The 22299-nt window shown below is 42.6% G+C and overlaps 1 protein-coding gene across 1 annotated transcript in view; it reads left to right on the forward strand.

Moving 5' to 3' along the window:
• VPS53 (VPS53 subunit of GARP complex) overlaps positions 1-22299 on the forward strand; it is a 65115-nt gene that overhangs the window by 15449 nt on the left and 27367 nt on the right. Inside the window, 10 exon segments of the mRNA XM_064729276.1 lie at positions 3154-3240; positions 3470-3585; positions 4660-4779; positions 10307-10385; positions 11196-11339; positions 12921-13022; positions 13494-13552; positions 15324-15465; positions 17184-17285; positions 21164-21258. Coding sequence (XP_064585346.1) covers positions 3154-3240; positions 3470-3585; positions 4660-4779; positions 10307-10385; positions 11196-11339; positions 12921-13022; positions 13494-13552; positions 15324-15465; positions 17184-17285; positions 21164-21258 — 1046 coding nt within the window.

Below are 22299 nucleotides of genomic sequence, written 5' to 3' on the forward strand. Positions count from 1 at the left end.
GGAAAAAGTTTGGACATTGCTGGCTGTGTCTCCCAGCCCAGCCCTCTCCATCCCCACCATGGTTCTCAGCTGTGCTGGCACTCAGAGGTTGCACAAAATAGAATAAATAATTCAACTGGTCCTGCCAAATTTACTAATTTAGCTGGTTTTTGCTAAATTTACACTGCTCAGGGCAGTTGGGAAGGCTGGGTCAAACATCAGGGAAAAAGTTTGGACACCCCTGGCTCTGCCTCCCAGCCGAGCCCTCTCCATCCCCACCATGATTCTCAGCTGTGCTGGCACTCAGAGGTTGCACAAAATAGAATAATTAATTCAACTGCTCCTGCCAAATTTACTAATTTAGCTGATTTTTGCTAAATTTACACTGCTCAGGGCAGTTGGGAAGGCTGGGGTCAAACATCAGGGAAAAAACTCGGACACCGCTGGCTGTGCCTCCCAGCCGAGCTCTCTCCATCCCCACCATGGTTCTCAGCTGGTGCTGGCACTCAGAGGTTGCACAAAATAGAATAATTAATTCAACTGCTCCTGCCAAATTTACTAATTTAGCTGGTCTTTGCTAAATTTACACTGCTCAAAGCAGTTGGGAAGGCTGGGGTCAAACCTTAGAGAAAAAACTCGGACATTGCTGGCTGTGCCTCTCCATCCCCACCATGATTCTCAGCTGTGCTGGCACTCAGAGGTTGCACAAAGTTGAATAAATAATTCTGATGGGTTAATTGTAGCTTGCAGGCTCAGCTGTTGATTGGAGTCATATGGTGTTTTTCCAGTGTGTCACAACCTTGTTTTCAACATCCTCGTTTCGTACAACCACAACAGATGATGTCTCCAGCCTCTTTATTTCTTCCTGCTCCTCTGCCCCCAGAATGAACTGCAGGAAATGCAATAACTTCACTCCTGGTTGCTGTTTGGGGTGTGTGCATTTCCCAGTTTCCCAGTTGCACTGATGAGGAAAGCAATAAATGAGTGAGGCAAGGTGCTGGGGCACAGCTGGGAGAGCACTGCCTCTCATCCATCATGGCAATAAAAGCAATTCCTGGCCTCTTGATACTGCTTTTCCCTAGAATTTCTGTCCAAAAGAAACCTATTAATAAAATAGTAACAAAAGCAGGAAGAAAATGCTTTTAAAATTCATGATTCACCCTTGTAGCAGGAGCAGAGTGTGAAGGGAAATGCATTTTTTGCCTTCAACGTGGCTGTGGTTTCCCCTCTCTTTTTACAGCTGAAAGAGCAGTCATTAGTTACATTAATAAACTTCTGCATTGCACCTTGAGCAATTAGACCTAATTTCATGCCCTAGATGTTGTTTTCTTATCCCCTAATAACACTATTTATTAAAGATGAGGTGTTTTCTTATATTTGAAATTTGTTTTTCTATTTGCTTTACTCTGTCTTTATAGTAATTGGGAAGGTGATGGTTTTCTTTCATTAGTGGTAAATTTTCTTTATTTGTTTATTGGTTAATTTTCTTTATTTGTTAGTTAATTTTCTTTATTATTGGTTAATTTTCCTTATTTGTTTCCTCTACACACAGTATTTTACTCTCAGATGCTATGGTTAGAGTGTACAGCAAAAAAAAAGTTTAATTGATTTCTTTTAACTGTCTTTTATCACAATTATTAAATATCACCATTGGAGAAATAGGTTCTTTTGAAGAAGCTCTGAATTCCTGGGATTGTGCAGAAAAATCAGCATTTGCTGTTAGTGCTGAAGCAAAGGGAGACAAGCAATTGGCATCTGTGAAGAATTTCAGGCTGAATCTTGAATTTTATCCAGACCATACAAAACAGTTGCTGCTTGCTTAATAATTTAATTATTAATTATTAATTACATTACAGAGTAATGTGCTGCAGGCCTGAGCACAGAGACAGAGCTAAATATGTTGAAAAGAGCATTCTTTGCTCCTTTGCTTTGCACTTAATCCACAAGCCTTTAAATGGAGGAGAAAATTTAATTCTCAGAAGAATTGGAGAGGCTGCTGGGGGCTGTCCAGCCCTCACACATTTTTGTGTGTTCATGTCCCTCAGTGAACATCTGTGACACCAATGCATAAAGTGTTAACTTCCACATGATTCAGAACATTTTTCAGAGGAGACTTTCCTTCCCCCCCCCCCACCCCCTCTGGAAAATGAATTATAAACCATCTCCAGCTTTTTCTACTTTTATTATAACCCAGCTATATTCCAGCAAAAGCTCCTGGCAGATAGTTTCCTCATCCATTTCCAAATGAAGATGTGTTAAATTTATTTGCTGAAGGAACTTGTAGCTTGTGCTGTAACCTTGGTCATGGGACTGGATATAAAAGCAGAGGGATAGAAGCCCACTGAACAGCAGGGAACAAAGTGGAGCTGGAAATGTTATCAGGCTGGGCAGGCAGAACGTGTAGAATTACTGCAGAAGGCAGATTTTGGCCATGTGATTTTGGATTTTGGATTTTGGACATGTGGCTTCCTTCACTGCATCCACGTGTGCTTCACACTGCTGTGCCATGGTTGGGTAAATAAAAGGGACCAGGTGCCCCAAGAAAATAGCACTTAAATCCTATTTTAAATATTAAAAATGTTTTTTAATCCTATCAAATGGTGAGAGCCATTTCCTGGGCTCCACCTCTTTACCTGTGCTTAGAAAGGGCCAATCCTGCTGCAGGTGTGTGGGAGGCTGAGGTGCCCATTCCAAAGGAATCAGCCTCATGTTTTCCACCAGGATAATGTCCTGTTAATTCAGCAAGGGGTTTGGGCAAGCACTCAGTGTTCTATATGTGTGTTATTTATTTATAATTAATGATGAGCATTGAGTTCTTGTGGAGGTTTCATTTTTCTGCTCTAAATATCTGTTGATCAGGAGTAAGTTCTACCTACTTAGTATGTCAAAATATATTCCAGTAACCTTAAAGAGGTTTATGCTTTCATAAAATATCTTGATGAAATTTTGCCAAATCATTATTGTAAAGTGGATACTGAAACCCTGGCCCACTCAGGTTCAATATTCCAACGGGGTACATTGACTTTTGTTGTGCTGCTGGTATTTTCTTTGTGAGAAAGCTGCTCCCCTCCAGTGCCCCAGCCCCAGGGAGTGTCAAGAGCAACTGTGCATTTCTTAGAAAGGTGAAAACTGAATGCAGATTTTCTTTCCACTCTGACCTTGTTTCTTTTCCAGGCCCTGGAAGAAGCCCAGAAAGCCATTCAACAGCTCTTTGGTAAAATTAAGGATATTAAAGACAAGGCTGAAAAATCTGAACAAATGGTGAGCAGCACTTTCTTTCTGGCCTTTGAAAGGGAGGGGACACTGACTTTTCCTGGCAGTGACATTTTTGTCCTTGGTGCTGGCTGGTTGGGAATTTCCTGTGTTGAACCCGCGGTGCCCACAGGGCTGCTGAGCTGACAGTCCTAAAGAGGAGAGAGTGGCTGCTTATCTCCTGAAAATTCCATTGCTGAGGCTTGATTTTCAACCAGAATCCTTTTCCATTCCCCAGGTGAAGGAAATCACCAGGGACATCAAGCAGCTGGACCATGCCAAGCGTCACCTGACCACCTCCATCACCACCCTCAACCACCTGCACATGCTGGCAGGAGGGGTGGATTCTCTGGAGTAAGTCTGGGAATTCTTGATATGAAGTTTATGCAGTGTTCTCTATGGGTTTGGCACAGCCTGCCTGGTTTTTTGGAGGGAATTTTGCTCCCAAATCTGGATTTCTGCTGGCAGGTCTGTGTTGCTCTGAGTGACCCCCAGCCTGGGTTGTTGTGTTTAATAATTTGCAGCATTGATTGCTTGTATTGCTCTGTTGGTTCTTGGTGATAAGGAATGAGTCTGACTTCATTAAGGAATCCTCATTAGGGATGTACTCTTGGGAGGATTTTTGTCACTCTTGTATCTAAAACTGCAATGAGTTTTGGTAAAGGTCAACTCTAATTTTTATGAGTTTAAGGAAACCTTGCGGCTTTTACCATGTGTAAATTGGGGGTTAAATATTTCCAATAATCCTTTTTGCTTTTTTTAATATGCTTGAGGAACACAAAACCTAGGAAAACACAGTTTTTTTACAGGTTGCATCTGTGAAGTTGCACAGCCTGTTCTTGGTTTGTAGCAAATCCTGCACGAACGCCGGGTCATGAAATGCTGAGAATTAAATTTTACTCAGCCTGCTGTCTCCACTGGAATGATCCTAAAGGATGATATAAAAATAAATTAACTTGATTTTCTTTTTTTTTTTTCCCTGTCAGTTCCCTGTGAAAGTTATTAACAGAGAAGTCAAGGCTAATGGCTTTTCAGCATCCTTCTCCTCCAGAGAAGCTTTAACTCACACTTTGTGTGTGATGACGAATGGCTTCACTCGGGTCATTACAGTGAAATAACATTTACTGCCTCCAGACCCATACTGGGAAGTGGATGCATTCAGTAGTTTACATGTTCCTTGCCAAGTGTTGCTTTGACATTTATGGGTTTTTTTGAGGCATTGTTAGATTTGTGCCAGATTGGTTTATTTTAGCGTCGCTTAAGTGAAATTTTAATGCAGCGTTGGAATGTTAATGAAGAGCTCTGTGTTTTAGAAAAATAAATGTCAGTAGGGACCATTGTGACCCAGTGGGGATGAAGTAACCTGTGGAATTACCACCCAGGACTTTCATTGAATCTGCCTTTGTAAATCTTTAATTTCCTCTGCAGGGCTATGACCAGGAGGAGACAATATGGGGAGGTTGCCAACCTTCTGCAAGGTGTGGTGAATGTGTTGGAGCACTTCAACAAATACATGGGGATCCCTCAGATTCGACAGCTCTCTGAAAGGTAAAAGGTTCAAACCCTGAGCACTCCCTTTCCTGCTGGGGAGGAGGGGTAGGAAATGTCTTAGGCAGGTTCAGAGTCTCAAGGAGGTGAAGGTTTGATTTTCTGAACTGGAGTTACAATAATTTGGTGAGGTTTGGTGTGAGTCCCCACCACCCTCAGCAGTGGCAGGTGAAGGCTCAGTGGTCACTAAGCCACCATTTCTCCTCAGTCTTGGCTTCATTTGGGATGTGACAGCTGGGATTTGAGGGAACAAGGTGCTCCCTGTGCTGGGGGACAGTGCTGTCCCTGCCTGAGGTGACTTTGATCATTACTGGGGTACTCAAAGGAGTCTCCCAGGCACAGTCATTAATTTTTTGTGGTGCCTCCCTTTGCTAAGACAGCAGCTGGCTCCCTGTGTTGTTTAGTGATGGAAACAGAGTTTGAATGATTTGTTTGTAATGTTTTCATGTAAATCTGTTGGACTTTCTTTATGGCACAGACACCTCTTCCAGAAAACACAGATGGAATCCATGAAGCAGAGCAGAAGAAAAATCCACTCTAAATCTAGAGAAGGGATGGGGCCTTGTTTAACAAAGCATTTGACCATAAGCATTTGCTTAAATGAACATGAACATCAAGGAAATGTAAACATATGTCAGTGCTTTTCTGAGCCGAGGCTGTTGTCTATTCCAACCTTGTGCTCAGAGATTGCTTGCAGTGGTAATGCCCTTTGGGCAGAAACCTGCTGTCATTGGCCATTTTAAGGCCAAACATAATTTAAGCCTTGCTCTAGAATTCTGGCTGGTTTTCCCTTTCTGCTGGATGATTATTTAATACTTTTGTAGTTTGCTGATTGTTACAGAAACCAATTCAGGCTCCTGCTAAAAGTCAGGGTGGTTTCGAGTCAGGCCAGCAAGACTGGCAAGGACATGGAGGAAAACTTCTTTTGTTTTATTCTCCCTTCAAGATAAGAATCTGAAAAGCTCAAGAAAGTCTGTTCCTCCTATTTTTAGCATTGCCTCGGCAGGGTTTTCCTCCCAGTGTTTATACAGGGAGAGCTGCACCATCTGGTAGTGATAGAGGAGGCTGCTGTGGGGTGAAAGGAGCTGCTCTGGGGGCTCCTCACTGCTCCACATCCAGGCAGAAAATTCCTGCAGGGAGGGTCCAAGGCACCATCATTCTGCTTTTGGAGTTTGACTCCATGGCTGTGTGTCAGGGCCTGGTTTGGAGTTAACTTTTCTCTCTCTTTTGCTTGGAGATCCTTTTGTGATTCATGAAACATCAGAGGAAGTTTGCCTGGGTTGAAGGAAACCTTGCAGCTTGTACTGTGTGTATAAATTGGGGGTTAAATATTTCCAATAATCCTTTTTGGTTTTTTTAATATGCTTGAGGAGCACACAATTTAGGAAAATACAGGGTTTTTACATGTTGCATCTGTGAAGTTGCACAGCCTGTTCTTGGTTTGTAGCAAATCCTGCACGAACACCGTGTCGTGAAATGCTGAGAATTAAATTTTACTCAGCCTGCTGTCTCCACTGGAATGATCCTAAAGGATGATATAAAAATAAATTAACTTGATTTTCCACATCCAGGCAGAAAATTCCTGCAGGGAGGTCCATGGCACCATCATTCTGCTTTTGGAGTTTGACTCCGTGGCTGTGTGTTAGGGCCTGGTTTGGAGTTGACTTTTCTCTCTCTTTTGCTTGGAAATCCTTTTGTGATTCATGAAACATCAGAGGAAGTTTGCTTGGGTGGAAGGAAACCTTGCAGCTTGTACTGTGTGTGTAAATTGGGGGTTAAATATTTCCAATAATCCTTTTTGGTTTTTTTAATATGCTTGAGGAGCACACAATTTAGGAAAATACAGGGTTTTTACATGTTGCATCTGTGAAGTTGCACAGCCTGTTCTTGGTTTGTAGCAAATCCTGCACGAACACCGTGTCGTGAAATGCTGAGAATTAAATTTTACTCAGCCTGCTGTCTCCACTGGAATGATCCTAAAGGATGATATAAAAATAAATTAACTTGATTTTCCACATCCAGGCAGAAAATTCCTGCAGGGAGGTCCATGGCACCATCATTCTGCTTTTGGAGTTTGACTCCGTGGCTGTGTGTTAGGGCCTGGTTTGGAGTTGACTTTTCTCTCTCTTTTGCTTGGAAATCCTTTTGTGATTCATGAAACATCAGAGGAAGTTTGCCTGGCTTCTTGCAGGGGTATTTTTAGACTGTGAAATTGCTGGGGTTTGATAGCTCATGGATTTGTTTTAATGGTACAAGTGGAGCCTCTAGGATGGTGGGGAAGGCAAGAAATGCTTTAGTAGATGTTGGCACAGACCTGTGACATAACCAATGTCTGTTATATACAATAACCCCTTTATGTGCACTGCTCAAGGAGCAGATTCTGTTGCTTTCTGAAATAAAAAGCCTCTTTTTTTCCTGGTGTGAATGGAGTGAAGCCAAGTATGAATGGGAAACCATGGGAAGGAGAAGTGCCTGCTTGGTGCTGTTGGATGTGCTCTTTGTCATGGGGTATCCAATTTAGGCTGCTGCTCCTGGATGCTGTGAGAAGCAATGATGTGTTTTTAATGTTGTTTTCCACCTGTTCTGTCCCTTTGAAAACAACCAAGCCAAAATCCCACTGTAAGGATTCATTGGAAACCTGGACTGAACTCTCAATTAGTTGGCTTCTTGTGCTGGTCCTGTTGAGTATTGATGTAAAAATGTCACAGTTCAGAGCCAGATGTAAATATTTTCCTAAGAGCGTTCCTAAAGCAATTTCTAAGGCAGTGCATTGGTAGCTGTTGTAGTAAACAGGAATATTTCCTTATCTCTCCATGCTCTGCTGTTTTCTATCTTTGGAGGGAGGTACAATTAGTGGTCCCAAACCCACCCAGAAAAAATGATTTGCAGGCCTAGCAGATAGTGGAAAAAAGCCTGGAAAGTATTTAGGGGAAAGATAATTATAAGTTTGCCACAGGAAAACAGGCTGGCTCAGCCTCTTTTTATCTCAGCAAGCTGCCAGGCTTGGTTTAAGATTTCTGGTAGCTTTGGCTAAAGGAATTGTGGTTTCCAGTAATTGAATGTCATTTGAAACATAGCAGTGGCTTTTGTTGTTTTTATTTTTTAAAGGCAGGGGAAACAGAGAACAAAAGCCACTAATAATAAAACAGAAGTCAGAGGAACAGAAATCATTAATAGCTGGATAACCAGAGGGTTTGGCAGCCCCAGGAAAAGGCAATTCCCTGCTGTGTGGGATGGCTGCTGGGATATCCCAGGTTCTGGGGGAACCTACCCAGGGAAAGAGACCCTTATCAAACCCCCTGAGGCTCTGAGGGATCCTAAATCTCTTATCTGGGCTTGCTGAGCCAGCTCACCTGGTGCAGGGTTGAACGTCCAGGCTTTTATGGCTGCACTTTCCACTGCATGGAGAATATTCTGAATTATTGCTGACAGCTTTCCACAGGGGCAGTAATCTCCAGTGGCTGAAGGAGGTGCCCCCCTTTTCTCTGCCTAAGGCAGGTGAGCTCTGAAGAGGTGGCAGAAAGGTTTTCTTGCTTCTGGCTGTGTGTTCATAATTGAGAAAATAATTGAGTGTTTCTCTGTGTGTGTGGTTGTATGAAAAGTGAATTTTACTGGGAGGGCACTGGGGCTCCCTGTCCTTGCCCACACCTCAACTTTGGTTCTGCTCTGTCCCTCTCTTAGAAAATATGAAGGAAAAAAAAAAAAAGAGATTCAAACTTGTTCTCCCTGCCTGCTTTTGAGAGATTTTTACACAGGACCTATTTTTAAAAAATACATATTTTTAACATCCCACTTGAGCAAGGCATTCCTACGAGTTTCTTAATTTAAGGATACGAGAATCCCCATTAAGATTATCCTTAAGTACTTTCCTGAATCAGAGCCTAAACCAACAAAGCTTGTGGACAGGGCTTTTAACTGCTTGACAGAGGCTCTTTTAAATGTGTTGAGTCTTGAGGAATCTGGCTGCTGCTCTTTTCAGTGCCTCCACTGTGCTGCACTGCAGCTGTTGTCAAACAGAAAGGTCCCCACAGCCACTCAGAGGGAAAGAAGTATCACTGCTAATGGCTTCCAGTTGTTCATACACACTCACTAATTTCTGTGACTCCTAATTCCACACACTTCTTGTTTCTGGATTATTTAAAAGATAAAAAATTTCTTTTTTTTTCCCCCCCACTTCTTTTCCTGGAGAATGAAAGATTTCTTTCTGTGATTCTCACATGAGCTACAAGTGCTTTCTTGTAGAATTTAAGCAGGAGTAAACCTGTAGCTGTGGCTTCCTCCTTACTGATTAAATTCCCCACTCCTATTTCAACATATTGAATTAGATTTCAACATTTTCTTTCCCACTTATGAAGTTGTTAACTGGATGTCTTTACCTGGAAGAGTAGAGGAGTCTCTGAACATTCCTGTGAAGCCGAGAGCTTAAGTGAGAATTATTTTTGACACTGCAGGCAGGAAGCTTTTCCAGCAAAATCCCCATAAATAAATCCTGAGGAAGGCAGGTCGTACATCCAGTTAAATCACAGATATAAATTTATATTTCAGCCATCAATTTTAAAGGACTGGAATTTTCTGCATTTGGCACCAGGAAAGAATCCAGCATTGTCAGATCATCTTGTGGATTTTTTTTTTCTTTAATGGAACTCAAATGGGAAGATTAAAGAAGCAGATCATTCCTTGATAAGGTCGAGGAGTCTTAAACAAGCACAAAAAAAATTCCCAAGTCTTCTCCCCACAGTCTGAACAAACATTTTCACAACAGTAAATGTCGCCAGTCTTGCTAAAGTATCAATCTCAGTGGAAAAATCCAGTGTGTGAGTGATCAGCTCAGACCTTTCCAGTATAATAAAAACTGATGGAAGAATTCAAGGGCTGCAGAGGGATAGAAGTGCCTCACTGTTTGCTTTGGCACTTTCTAGTGTGTGTAGGCATTTCCATTTCCCTAGAAGTATCAATTAAGCTGTATTGACTTTTATTTCTGGAAATTGGAAGCTTTATTCTCTCAGCCAAATAAAGAGCAAGGTCGTGGTTTATTCTACTCCCATTTCATACCTTTTGCTCTTTTGTGCTTCTCTGAGACACTGAGGATTTATGGGATAAAGCTGCTGCCAGCTGTATTCATTTAGAAGTGGATCAGCACACCTGGAGCTGTGAAAGGCTCATGGTGGAGATTGAGACATTGTGAAGCTTTTTGCATGTTGGAAACATATTTCTGTTGAAATGTGGGCAACAGAAATGAATTTCAGTGTAGATCACACTGGCATTAAAGGCCTTTCAAAGAGCTGATTAAGTGGCTCTTATTGAAATATTAAATGGCAGCAGGACAGGAGAACCCAGGACATGTTCTGCTGCAGCGGAGGGCTCAGGAATTGCCATTCAGGGAGCAAAAAGTCTCCCAGTTTTGACACAGAGACCTTCTGGGTGTGGATATTTTCTCTTCAGCATCCTTTTGATCCCTTACAAACCTTCCTGCACCTTGCAGGGAGGTTTTTGAGGTCCCCCCAAAGCCTTTCCTGTGTCCCCTCAGGGTGAAGGCAGCACAGAACGAGTTGGGGCAGCAGATCCTGGCTGACTTCGAGGAAGCCTTTCCTTCCCAAGGTACAAAGGTAAAGTTCTCACTTTCCCTCTTCCTCCCATTGAAAAGTGTCACTGAAAACTCTTCAGGATGATTGTGTTGTTGGATTTAGTCTCATTTTTCCTCTAGGTTTGGTCTCTGCCTGTTTCAGGAGTTTCTTTAGAAAGCAGAGGGTGATTTCTGCCACCCTTCCCTTCACCCTGCACCCAGCTCCTGCAAGAGGGCTGCAGCCAGGCAGGGAATGCCCAAAAATTCATCTCTGGGGTTTCCTTGGGGTCTCACCCAGTCCCTGGTGATTGGTTTGTCACAAAAATCAGTGTTTTGTTCAGGGGAAGCCAAGCACAGGCTGGCTGCTGACACTGTGCCACCGAGTTTGTGTCTGGTTTGCTCAGCACAGATGCAAATCTGGGCTGGGGCTAAAGCACCAACTGTGCTTCCCCAGCACTGTGCATCCAAACATTTGCAAACAGTAAGGGGAGTAGGTGTGAATTTGAATTTACTTCCAAGAAAACACCAGTTCTGTCTTTCACAGTACCAGCTCTGCTGGTTTCTTCATACAAGTGCAGAAATGAGGAGACTCTTTGTGAAGGGCAAATCTGTGTCTGTGAGAAGCAGCACCAAAGCAGCTTTTTTTTTAAAAAAAAAGTTTCTAAATTTTCTGCCTTTACCATGAAACAGCTTCATGGTCAGTGAAATGGAAGCAGCTCAGTTTTCATGCAGCCATAAATAAAGAGTAGCAGCAGAAAAGAGAATAATAGGAAAGGATAAACTTGGATGCATTTACAATCACCCATTGAACTTATTTAACCTGAAATAATTTTCTTCCTGTTTATTTTGACAGAGGACTGGTGGGCCCAGCAATGTCCTACGTGATGCCTGCCTGGTAGCCAACGTCCTGGACCCCAGGATCAAACAGGAAATCATCAAGAAATTCATTAAACAACACCTCTCAGAGTATCTGGTCCTTTTCCAGGAAAATCAAGATGTAAGGGAAGCTTTGCAAGCTCCATTTGGATTTCACATTTTGCTCTGCTGGCATTCCCAAAGTTCTCACTTCCACAGGTTCCTGTGGTGAAAAGTTTTTATCCCAAGGGCTTGGAAACTGATTCTGGGTGTGATTTGGAGTGGCTGATGAACTGGGAGTTATCTCTGCCAGGATCCTCCCACCTTAGACCTCAGTTTCTCAGATCATCACTAGAAATGTTTTCTCCCACATATAGAAAATAAATTTGTGTTAGTTTTATTTCAACCCTGCAAAAGGTTGAAAAATGAAACTGAAAATTGAAATCTCAACACCACCCCCCAAACAATCAAGCAACACCCCAAAATGCTTGGGAAGCTGAGAGGGAGTGATTTCTAGAAAGTGAATTATCTTTATAGCTATTTTTTAAACTTCCTCTCCTGATACTAACAGCTTTGTAAAACTTTACCATAACCTTCTTGAATTTGGAAAAAAACCCCACACAGACCAGAATCACCCTTAGATCAAAATGTATTTTATTAATTTCAAATATTTGACATCAGCAGTTTAGCCTTTCTCTGTTTTAAGTTTAAATAACATTTTTCCATCAAAGTTTTCTGGATTAATCTTTCTACTTTTTGACCAGAAAACACAATTATTGAGGGGGAAAAATCCCATCCTGCTCAGCTTGTAAGAATTTTAGTTGGAATTTAAATGTGAGCTGAATGTAAGAATCCAGGAATTGCTGCTCTCTCATCCCACTCACTTTAACCTCTCTGTCTGAAACAAAGAGGGTGGGATCAAATGAAATATTATTGGATTGAGTTTTCAATAATCTCTGCATGATTTAGGAGCACTGTTATCCTCATTTTCAACAGAACTTGCTCTCTTAATTCGCACAAGATAGGATTTTCAGTCTGGCGTGTGTTTAAGCACTTGGAATCCCAGAATCATTGAGGTTGGAAAAGACTTTTCAGATCCTTGATTGCAGCCCTTGCCAAGCCCACTGCTAAACCCTGTCCCTAAGTGCCACATCCACACAACTTTTCAATCCCTCCTGGGATGTGAGGCAATTCCCTGGGCAGCCTGTTCCAGTGCTTGATAACCCTTTCAGTAAAGACATTTTTCCTAATATCCAAGTGGGGTTGATATTCTCTGAACCTGAGAGAAGCAAAGAATGATCAAAACAATTCTTATCTCAGTTACTGCTCCTGTGTTGTTGACAAGTGGAATGCATTGTGGAACATTGTTTACCTGAAGGGAATTGGTGATTGGATTTTGGTGTGAGTGTTTTGATTCACTGCCCAATTGAATCCAGGTGTGTGTGCAGTGGAGATGAGTGCTTGGCAGATTCAGTTTAGATGTAATGTAATATAATATAGAATAATATAGTATAATCAAGTAATTAATTAACCTTCTGATAGGATGGAGTCCTCATCATTTCTCTCGGACATCGGGCAAAAATATCACCAATAATCCAAAGCATTCAGAGGACGTTAATCAATGTAAAATCATGAGACAGAGCAGAGCTGCAGCAGCAGCACAAGTCTGAATATTTGCTAAAGATGCTGATGGTGCTAAAAAGTCATTTTCTCTGGGGTTCAGGTGGCCTGGCTGGACAAGATTGACCGGCGCTATGCCTGGATCAAGATCAATGTAAAATAATCAATGTAAAATCAGCTCTGATTGAGAGAGAGCAAAACTGCAGCAGCAGCACAGCTCTGAATATTTGCTAAAATTGTTGGTGGTGTTAAAAAGTCTTTGTCCCTGGGGTTCAGGTGGCCTGGCTGGACAAGATTGACCGGCGCTATGTGTGGGTCAAGATGTTAATCAGTGTAAAATCACCTCTGATTGAGAGAGAGCAGAGCTGCAGCAGCACAGCTCTGAATATTTGCAATATTTGCTTCTGCTAAAGTTGTTGGTAGTGCTAAAAAGTCTTTGTCCTTGGGGTTCAGGTGGCCTGGCTGGACAAGATTGACCGGCGCTATGTGTGGGTCAAGATGTTAATCAGTGTAAAATCACCTCTGATTGAGAGAGAGCAGAACTGCGCAGCAGCAAGCTCTGATATTCGCTAAATGTAGTGGTGTTAAAAGTCTTTGTCCTGGGTTCAGGTGCCTGGTGGACAAGATTGCCCGCGCTATGCTGATCAAAGGCAGCTGGTGGGTTATGGAGAAGTAGCGCATGTTCCCGCAAGTGGTGCAGACGAGCGCTCCAGTGGACTTCTGCCACATCACCAGGTGAGCCCCTCCTGGGGAGCTACACATCTTTAACAGACACAGAACTGCCCCAGGATTCTGCCACATCACCAGGTGAGCCCCTCTGGGTTTTACACATCTCTGACAGACACAGAACTGCCCAAGGATTCTGCCACATCACCAGGTGAGCCCCTCCTGGGTAATCACACATCTTTAACAGACACAGAACTGCCCCAGGATTCTGCCACACCACCAGGTGAGCTCTACCTGGGTACCACACATCTCTGACAGACACAGAACTGCCCCAGGATTCTGCCACACCACCAGGTGAGCCCCTCTTGGGTACCACACATCTCTGAACAGACAGACACAGAACTGCCCCAGGGTTTTCTGTAAGAAGCTGTGAGACAGCTCAGAGAATTAAAACAATTATTATCTCTCTTTCTATTATTTACAGATAAGATTCTCCAGAGTGTACTATTCATAGTTCACCAGTAGTGTAAAGAAGATTCTTAAAGTGTTGCTCTGATTTTTTAAAGATTTTTTAAGCTTTCTGATGTTTACATTCTTGTAACGAACTTTCTCACACACTTTATGTAAATAACTTATTGTTTTGCATTCTTTTATGGAGGAGGAGGAATTTAATAGACAGTTTGTCCAGTGTCATTGGAGAGGTGGCACTTTCACCCTCCAATCCATTGTCACTTTTGGAAATCTATAAATATTAGAGTCAGAAAAATAAAAGTCCCTTTTTTACCTTAGAAAGAACAGTGAGTCTGCATTGTGTTGTTTCATATCCTATAGTGACACTAAAGGGCAATCAGGTCTTAAGTCCACCATTGTTTCTGTAAAAACTGAATAATAATAATAATAATAATAATAATAATAATAATAATAATAATAATAATAATAATAATAATAATTTCTATTAAGAGTAAATAAATACAAAATTAATAAAATAATAAAAATAATAAATAATACAATAATATAAATATAATTATATATTATATAATATAAATATAAACATATAATGAAAATATAATATAATAAGAATATTAAAAATATAAAAATAATAAAAATATAATAATAATAATTTTAAAACCCCTGTAAATTCCTATGATAATAAAGGGCCTTTTCATGCCTTCTGATGATAGAGTCTCTGTATCACCTTTGTCTATCCCAGTACCCCTTTGGTGATACCATGCAGCTCCTGCTGCCTCCCAGCTTCCCGAAAATAAAAGTTTGGCTTGGCTCTTACCATGAAGGTCAGTGTCTAAAGGCAGGGGTGAAAATGTCTCTGTGGAATTGTCTGTGGTTAAAAGGAAGTGAGGAGTGAAAAGGCTGAGAAGCGTTGCTAAAACAATGAGAAATTGAAGTGATGTGAAAATCAATTTTCAGCGTAACAGAGGTAAAAATCAGCAATATTTCAAGCCAAGTGGGATGGCATGAGCTGACTGTGGTGACCAGGCTCTTTGCCAGCCAGAGACAGGGAACAGAGGAAGGTGCCAGTGGAGTCCCAGTAGCACCATTGGCTTTATTCTGGGTTCCAGTGGGAATCCCTGAGCTTCCCAAGCTTGGACCCTCAGGGCTTTCCCAACAGGAGATGGGGTCCTGTTACCCACAGAGCTCCCAACAACCGTGGCTGTGTTTGAAATGGGATCTGCAGAGCAGTTTTATGTTAGAGAGCCTCTTAGGAATCAGCCTGAATTCTGTGATGAAAGTCTCTCTGGGGAACAGAATGAGTTCCAGTGTTGGGTTTCAGACCTTTATAGGAAACCACATTTGTTTTTTCTATCTCCCCTCTCTCTTGCAGGGCAGAGCTCTCCAAGATCATGCGCACCAGGGCCAAGGAGATTGAGGTGAAATTGCTTCTGTTTGCAATTCAGAGAACAACCAACTTTGAGGGGCTCCTGGCCAAACGCTTCTCAGGCTGCACCCTTGCTGATGGCACAGGGGTAAGGGCATTTCTGAAGAGCTCTCTTTACTCAGCAGCTTGCTCAGGAGGAAAAAACCTCCTCACACATAGCTCAGGTGGTGGAGAATTTAAGAGGGTGTCACCTGCAGCCTCTCCTTGCTCAGGGTGTTCAGTGTGACTCTGCTCAGTGGCCTGTACTGGAAAAGTGATTATTTTTTAGTTGGAAAAGTGATTATTTTTTAGTTGGAAAAATGATTTTTTAGTTGTGTGGACTATGGAGAAGATAGCACAATGGTAATTCTGAAGAGCTCTCTTTATTCAGCAGCTTGCTCAGGAGGGAAAAAACCCTCACACATAGCTCAGGTGGTGGAGAATTTAGAAGGTGTCACCTGCAGCCTCCCCTTGCTCAGGGTGTTCAGTGTGACTCTGCTGAGTGGCCTGTGTTGGAAAAATGATTTTTTAGTTGGAAAAATGATTTTTTAGTTGTGTAGACTATGGAGAAGATGGCACAGTGGTAATTATGGAGAAGGAGCTTTGTCAGGAGGAAAAAAATCCCCTCACACATAGTTCAGGTGGAAACTGCAAAAGGTGTCACCTGCAGCCTCCCCTTGCTCAGTGTGACTCTACTCAGTATCACTTTTTTTCCTGTATTGGAAAAATGATTTTTTAGTTGGGTAGACTGTAGAGAAGATGGCACAGGGCTCACAAGAATAAAGAATGCACTGCTTGTGTGTGCTTTTTTTGTTCTCCTGGGGCCCTGTGCTGTTTGAAGCCACAGAGTGATTATGGTGTGGTTAAATGCCTTGTAATGTTTGTTCTCTACATGTCAGTGACACATTATAACTAAAAGTCTCCTCTTGTCCTCATTTCTGGGTATCACACATTGACCACAGGGTACCAGCTTTCAATCCCACATTGTTGGGTCACTCTGGCTTGCAGGGACATTGGCAGCTTCTGCTTTGTCTCTTTTGGTAGATTGTAAAGGCAGAACCAAGAGAAAAAGCTCAGGGAATATCTCTGGAGCCATCTCTGAGCTTTTCCTGCCTGGAATCTCAGCCCAGAGCTCTGCCAGCCAGATGCACACACAGAGCATGTGTGCTTGGCTTCTCTGTCCAGCCTGGATGTGAAAATTCAGCCTCCAAGGAAAGCCTGCTGCACCCACTGGTCATTTGCTAATTAAAAGAGGAAGTCCTGCAAGGTTTTCCTCCTGGCTGAATTTAGATCTCTCAGGAATATGGCTTTATTTATTCTGACAAGTTTCATAGAAAATTTGCAGCTTTAATTAAACTGACTTCTCTGGGTTGTTGTGAGAAAAGCAGAAGGGAAGGGTGTGGTTTCAAATGACAGAAAATCCTGTGTTTCCCCATTTTTGACATGTCCAGAGGCTGTGACACTCTGGCTCTGTTTTGTACCCAAAATGAAGGCCACCATTATAAATAGCTGGCTGAGGGGAGGGGGACAAACAGTGGGAGCAGCAATTTGGGGTTTATTTCAGGGCAGAGTTTTGGAGCTGCTGTTGTGGTTTATCCCAGTGGAGACCACACACTTTGGAGTGGAAATGTCCCACTGGATCAAATGTCACACTTCCAAGGAGGATTCAGGCAGCATGGAGGGGTGGAGAGGGAGCCAGGATCTGGGGAGAAGGGAAATTTCTGGGCAGTGCTTTGAAGGGCTCAGGAAAGCAAAATGTGGGTGCAGCTGTGTGCCAGAGGGCACAAAACTGGCTGTTCTCTGAAGAGCTCCCTCTTTTCCAAACAGAAGAAACCAGAGGTGCCACCTCCCTCCACCAACCCCTTTCTGGAGGATGAAACTGGGCCAGAGACAGATGAGATTGTGATGGAGAAAAGTGATACAGACAAAGTAAGTCTTTGAAGTTCCCACTTCTCAGCCTCTGTCAGAATCTCCAGTGGGGCCTCAGCTTTTCCCATCCCATTGATTTGAAAAGTTTGTTTTCACAGCAATTAATTTAGTGCAGTTTTGATCCTTTGTGCAGCATTCAGGCTCCCAGTACGACCGTGCTTTGCTCTGGCTCACTTCACTGAAACCAAAGCAATCTTTATTCCAGTTAATAGTGCAGAGACAATCCTGCCACGTGAGAGTGAGCTGGATTCTGTTCCAGCCTCTACAGCAACAGCCCAGATGTAACTGCAGCATTTCTGTCAGAGGGAGATGAAATAGCTATTTGGGTTTTCAGATCCCCAAAGAAACTCCTCTACAAACAGTTGCAATTCATATTTTGCCCTGTCAGCCAAGCAAACTGTCTGGAGTCACCAGGCAAGTCATTGAACTTTCAAGTGTCAGCTTTAGATTTTCACCCCAGATAAATCACTTGTGGGATTTTTATCTTTCCAGTGCTTTTTATCCATTACCTCTGCAAAGCAGGCAGCACCTCACTGCTTGTACAAGCACAGGGCTTCCAAAGCTCTCTGCTAACATTAAAGGTTGAATGGTAAATGCAATTGTTTCAATTGGCACCAATATCAAAGCCTGTAATTTTTTTTATACAGCAGATGGATGTTTTCTAAATGTTCAATTGTGGGTTACTTGAGGCTGGTGCTCTCCTCTTATTTAGGGGATTTACAGCCCTGTAAATGGGCCATGTGCAGGTGTATCCTGATGGGTGACCAGGGCCTCAGCACCTGCTCAAATCCATGGCCCTGGGGAGAGCAGGAGGTGGGAGCTCTCTGCCTTCATCTATTACAAACATTTTTTATGAAAAACCTTTTCTTTAGGATTTTTCCTCTTGAGAAGCTGAGAGGCTTCAAAAACAAAATGTACACAATGGTTATCTGCTGCTGTGGAATGCAACAGGTAGATTTTTGATTGGCCCATGTTGGTTGTTTCTAATTAATGGCCAATCACAGAGAGTTCAAGCCACAAGCTTTTGTTATCATTCTTTTTTTATTCTATTCTTAGCTAGCTTTCTGATGAAATATTTTTTAATTATTCTTTTATTATAGTTTTAATATAATATATATAATAAAATACTAAATCAAGCCTTCTGAAACACGGAGTCAGATCCTCGTCTCTTCCCTCATCCTCAGACCCCTGTGAACACAGTCAAATTCAAAGTCCTGAAACAGAATGATTTAAGCAAGGTTTTGCTCTTTCCATCAAAATCCAGCTTGGACAGTTGGTATTGTGTGGATTTTATCAGTGAGGCAGAGATTGGGAAGCTGGGGACACACCTCTGATGCATTTTTTGGGAAGAGTTTGCTTTCCAGTAGCTCATGACTGGACTGTTGGCTGGGATGTGCAGTGCTGAGATGAGAGCACATCCTTGGAGAAGCCAAGGTGTTAGCAGGCAGGTGCAGAGATAATTACAGCAATTAGGGCTGGGTTTATTGAACAGCAGAATGCAGCAGTTCTGGAGCTTCTGAGAGAGGAGCTGCTGTGTTCTTTTTACCTTGTGAAGCCATCCATGGAGAGGAGTCATCCCTGGAAGTGCAGGCTGCCCTTTCCCTGTAGGAAACAGCAGCTGCATCCTTTAACCTAATAATTTTCAAGTTAGATAGTAGTGATTGTATGTTTGTCAGAATATTTTTAGGGTAAAGGTTTTCCTCCTTTGGTTTTAGTTGATCAATATTTTGTGTGTTGCCCTTTTGCAGTGTGGATTAACCCCAATTCATATTTAGAGAATAAAAACCTCTGCCGTTTTATTTGTGAAATTCCTTTTTGTCTGCAGAAATATTTAAAAGAGCTTTAGAAGTTAGAAAAGCTGTGAACACTGTTGAACACAGCCCCAGATTTCCCCCCAATTTTTATGTAATTTTAATGTTTTAATACAGTCATGTGTGGCAGATATTTTCATAATTCCCATGAGCAGATAACCACTAACCTGTGGGTAGGAGTTAACTTTGATGCAGCTCTTGGTCTCTTTTGGGCTCTGCTGCCCTGCAGCCCCCTGGGTGCCAGGTGGGCTCCAACATTTCAGTGTCCCAGTGCCAGCAGCTGCTGGTTCATGCTGGGAGTGCTGAAAATCTCATTTTTCCTGTCACTGCATGAAGAACAGAAGGGACACAAAGAGAAGATGAAGGGTTTTCAGTTAAAGAGCCCTTCCAAGACACCACTCCTGAAAATTCAAGACACTTGGGAATCTAAAAGGGAGCACAAGAATTTTTTTGGGGGGAAATCCATGCTAAAAAAGCACCTCTTTTGGTAATCCTAGCAGTTCCATTTAATCTGTTTACTTTGGATAGTAATGAAAGGAAACTGGGCCAGCTGCAGACCTCCTTGCTGTGACAACAGTAACCTTTTATTATTTCCATCAAACTCAAGGAGGAAATAGCTTAAACATCTGCAGCTTTTGGACAGGGGTGCACACTCAGAAATACAGCTTCAGTGCTACTGGTAAAAGATTTAATATTGCTTCCACCAGACATGCTGGGAGCAGCGTGGGGCAGAGACACAGAGAGCCAGGCCTGCTGCAGGAGCTGAGTGCTGAACTTGGTGAATTTGCAGCTTTGTGCAGGCACTGCCATAGGAGTTTTTTGTGATTCCCAACTATTTTTTAACTCCCAGCTCCATTGAGTGAGTGCATCCTGCATTGGGTGGAGGATGCCTGGTCATGGTTCTCTCCCAAGGCTCTTCAATTCTTCATTCAAGGCTCACTGAGGTGGTCTGGCCTCCATAAAACCAGTTCCTCACTTTAGGTTTGCAGCCATAAGTTGGGATTCATCATTTGGGGCTGAATTGTTGCTGAGGAAAGTTTGCCTTGTCACACTCTGATAGTTCTGCCAAATTCTTAGTGCCACCTCCTGTGTTGTTTAGGAGAGAAAATCCTTTAGGCTTTGCTTCTTTTGTTTGGCTTTTCCTGCATTAAAAAAAAAAAAAAAAATCAGCTGGAAAAATTCATATCTTCGTTGGCTGGGAGCTGATCTTGGCTTTTTGTGGAGAGAGAAGCAAGAATTCCATTCCAGAGTCACTGCAGCTCTCTTTGCAGCCAGGGAAAAGCTGCTGCTCTGCTGGGAAGCACCAAGAGAAATTATCTATTAGTAAAAAAGAATAATAACAATCTAGCTGTAGGGCAAAAAAGAACTTAAAGGTCCTGCCTAGCCTGGTATTTAAACATGCACAAATTTAAATGTGTGAGTAGTCCCAGGGCTGTGCTGGGCCATGGTTAATGCAGCACTAAACTCAAATGAGGGTAAACAGGATGGCTCCCACATGGCACCTGTGCTTAATGCTCTAAATGGGATTTAAAAATAGAAATCTTTGCATCCCCAGAAATGTGTTTCACAGTGAAAGCAGGCCTGTATAATTCTGGCTCCTGCTGTAATTACATGCTGTTTATCTAAATAAAATTCATTCAGATGGAGCCTGTAGCTTTGAGTTATTGCCCTTGATACTCTGAAATGTAAGGATTCTTTAATCTTGCTTCCAAATAACTGCTACATTTGATTTCAGAGGGGACTAGGGGAGCCTTGTTACTGCTTGAAGGATTCAGGGAGATTTTATTTGCAAACTGCATTAAGGTTCTTCAGCTGAAATCTGTTAGCGTGGAGCAGCCTTCTCTTTAAGGCTAAGAATATTTTACAAGTGGAAAGATAATTCCTTGGATTGCTAACAGCTCTCTAAGAAGGAGGGAAGACTTGGATATAATAACATTTATATGCTTTGATGATTTGACAGCAAATTTCTGTGTTACAATGTCTGTAAAGATTTATATCCTCCTGTGCTGTTGCATTGCTGTTCCTTCAAGGCAGGTTTGAACCAACATTTTAAATTTTCCCTTGCAGCCAAAGAAGCCAAAGGTCCCTGACAATCCTTTCCATGGCATTGTTTCCAAGTGCTTTGAGCCTCACCTTTATGTGTACATTGAGTCCCAGGACAAGTGAGTAACCAGCCTGAATTTCAGGGTTTGTTTGTGCTGGGTTGTGTTGGATTCTGTACTCAAGCTGCAGAAAATGAATATATTGCACCTCTGCTGCCTGATTTCAACAGGAGCAGTGGTTGTGGTTCAGGAAACTTTGAGTGGGGCCTTTGCTTGGACAAAATGAGTGTTCAGAGGGTTGTGGAGTTGGGTTTGTGTGTGATTGCAGAGGGCTCTGGAGTTGGGTTTGTGTGTGATTGCAGAGGGCTCTGGAGTTGGGTTTGTGTGTGATTGCAGAGGGCTCTGCTCATTGGGTTTGTGTGTGCAAGTGTTTGGAGCTATGTTTGTGTAATTGAGTCAGGCGTGGTACGCCTGAATTTCGCATGTTTGTGCGGGTTTGTTGGATTCTGTTATGCAGAATGATATTTGTGTGTGATTTCACAGAGCAGGTTGGTTCAGTTGAGTGGGCTTTGTGGCAATGATTGCAGAGGGCCGTGGAGTTGGGTTTGTGTGTGATTGCAGAGGGCTCTGGAGTTGGGTTTGTGTGTGATTGCAGAGGGCTCTGGAGTTGGGTTTGTGTGTGATTGCAGAGGGCTGCAGGTTTGGTGCCTGCTGCCTTTCTCTGGAAGAGGCTCAGAGTTCCTGAAATTGCTTCTGTTCCTCTGCAATTCCCACTGCAGACGTGTGTCTTTCTTTCATCTCATGTCTTCCACAAATAACAGGGTTGGGTTTTCTGTAAAACACACACGTGGCTTTGTGGCAGAGGAGCTGCAGGATTTGCTTTGTAGGAATAAGTTATTTGAGATCCTAAGATGAAAGCTGGTTGTAAGATAACATTATCATTGCTCACAGATTGGGGCTTTGTCAGGGGCTTTAATCCCTGGCACCCTTCCTCATCTTCCTCTTTGACTTGCAGCTAAAAACCTTCAATGAAAGGAGCTTTCAGCTTTGAGCTCTGGGAAGTTTTCAGGGCTCTCACCACATTTCCTTGTGCACCTCCATTCACTTAAATAACATCTCAGTAACAACTGCAGTGCTACCTGGGAGAGGAACTAGCTGAAA

This window comes from Zonotrichia leucophrys, chromosome 19 (assembly GCF_028769735.1).
Source record: "Zonotrichia leucophrys gambelii isolate GWCS_2022_RI chromosome 19, RI_Zleu_2.0, whole genome shotgun sequence".
NCBI classification, from domain to species: Eukaryota; Metazoa; Chordata; class Aves; order Passeriformes; family Passerellidae; genus Zonotrichia; species Zonotrichia leucophrys.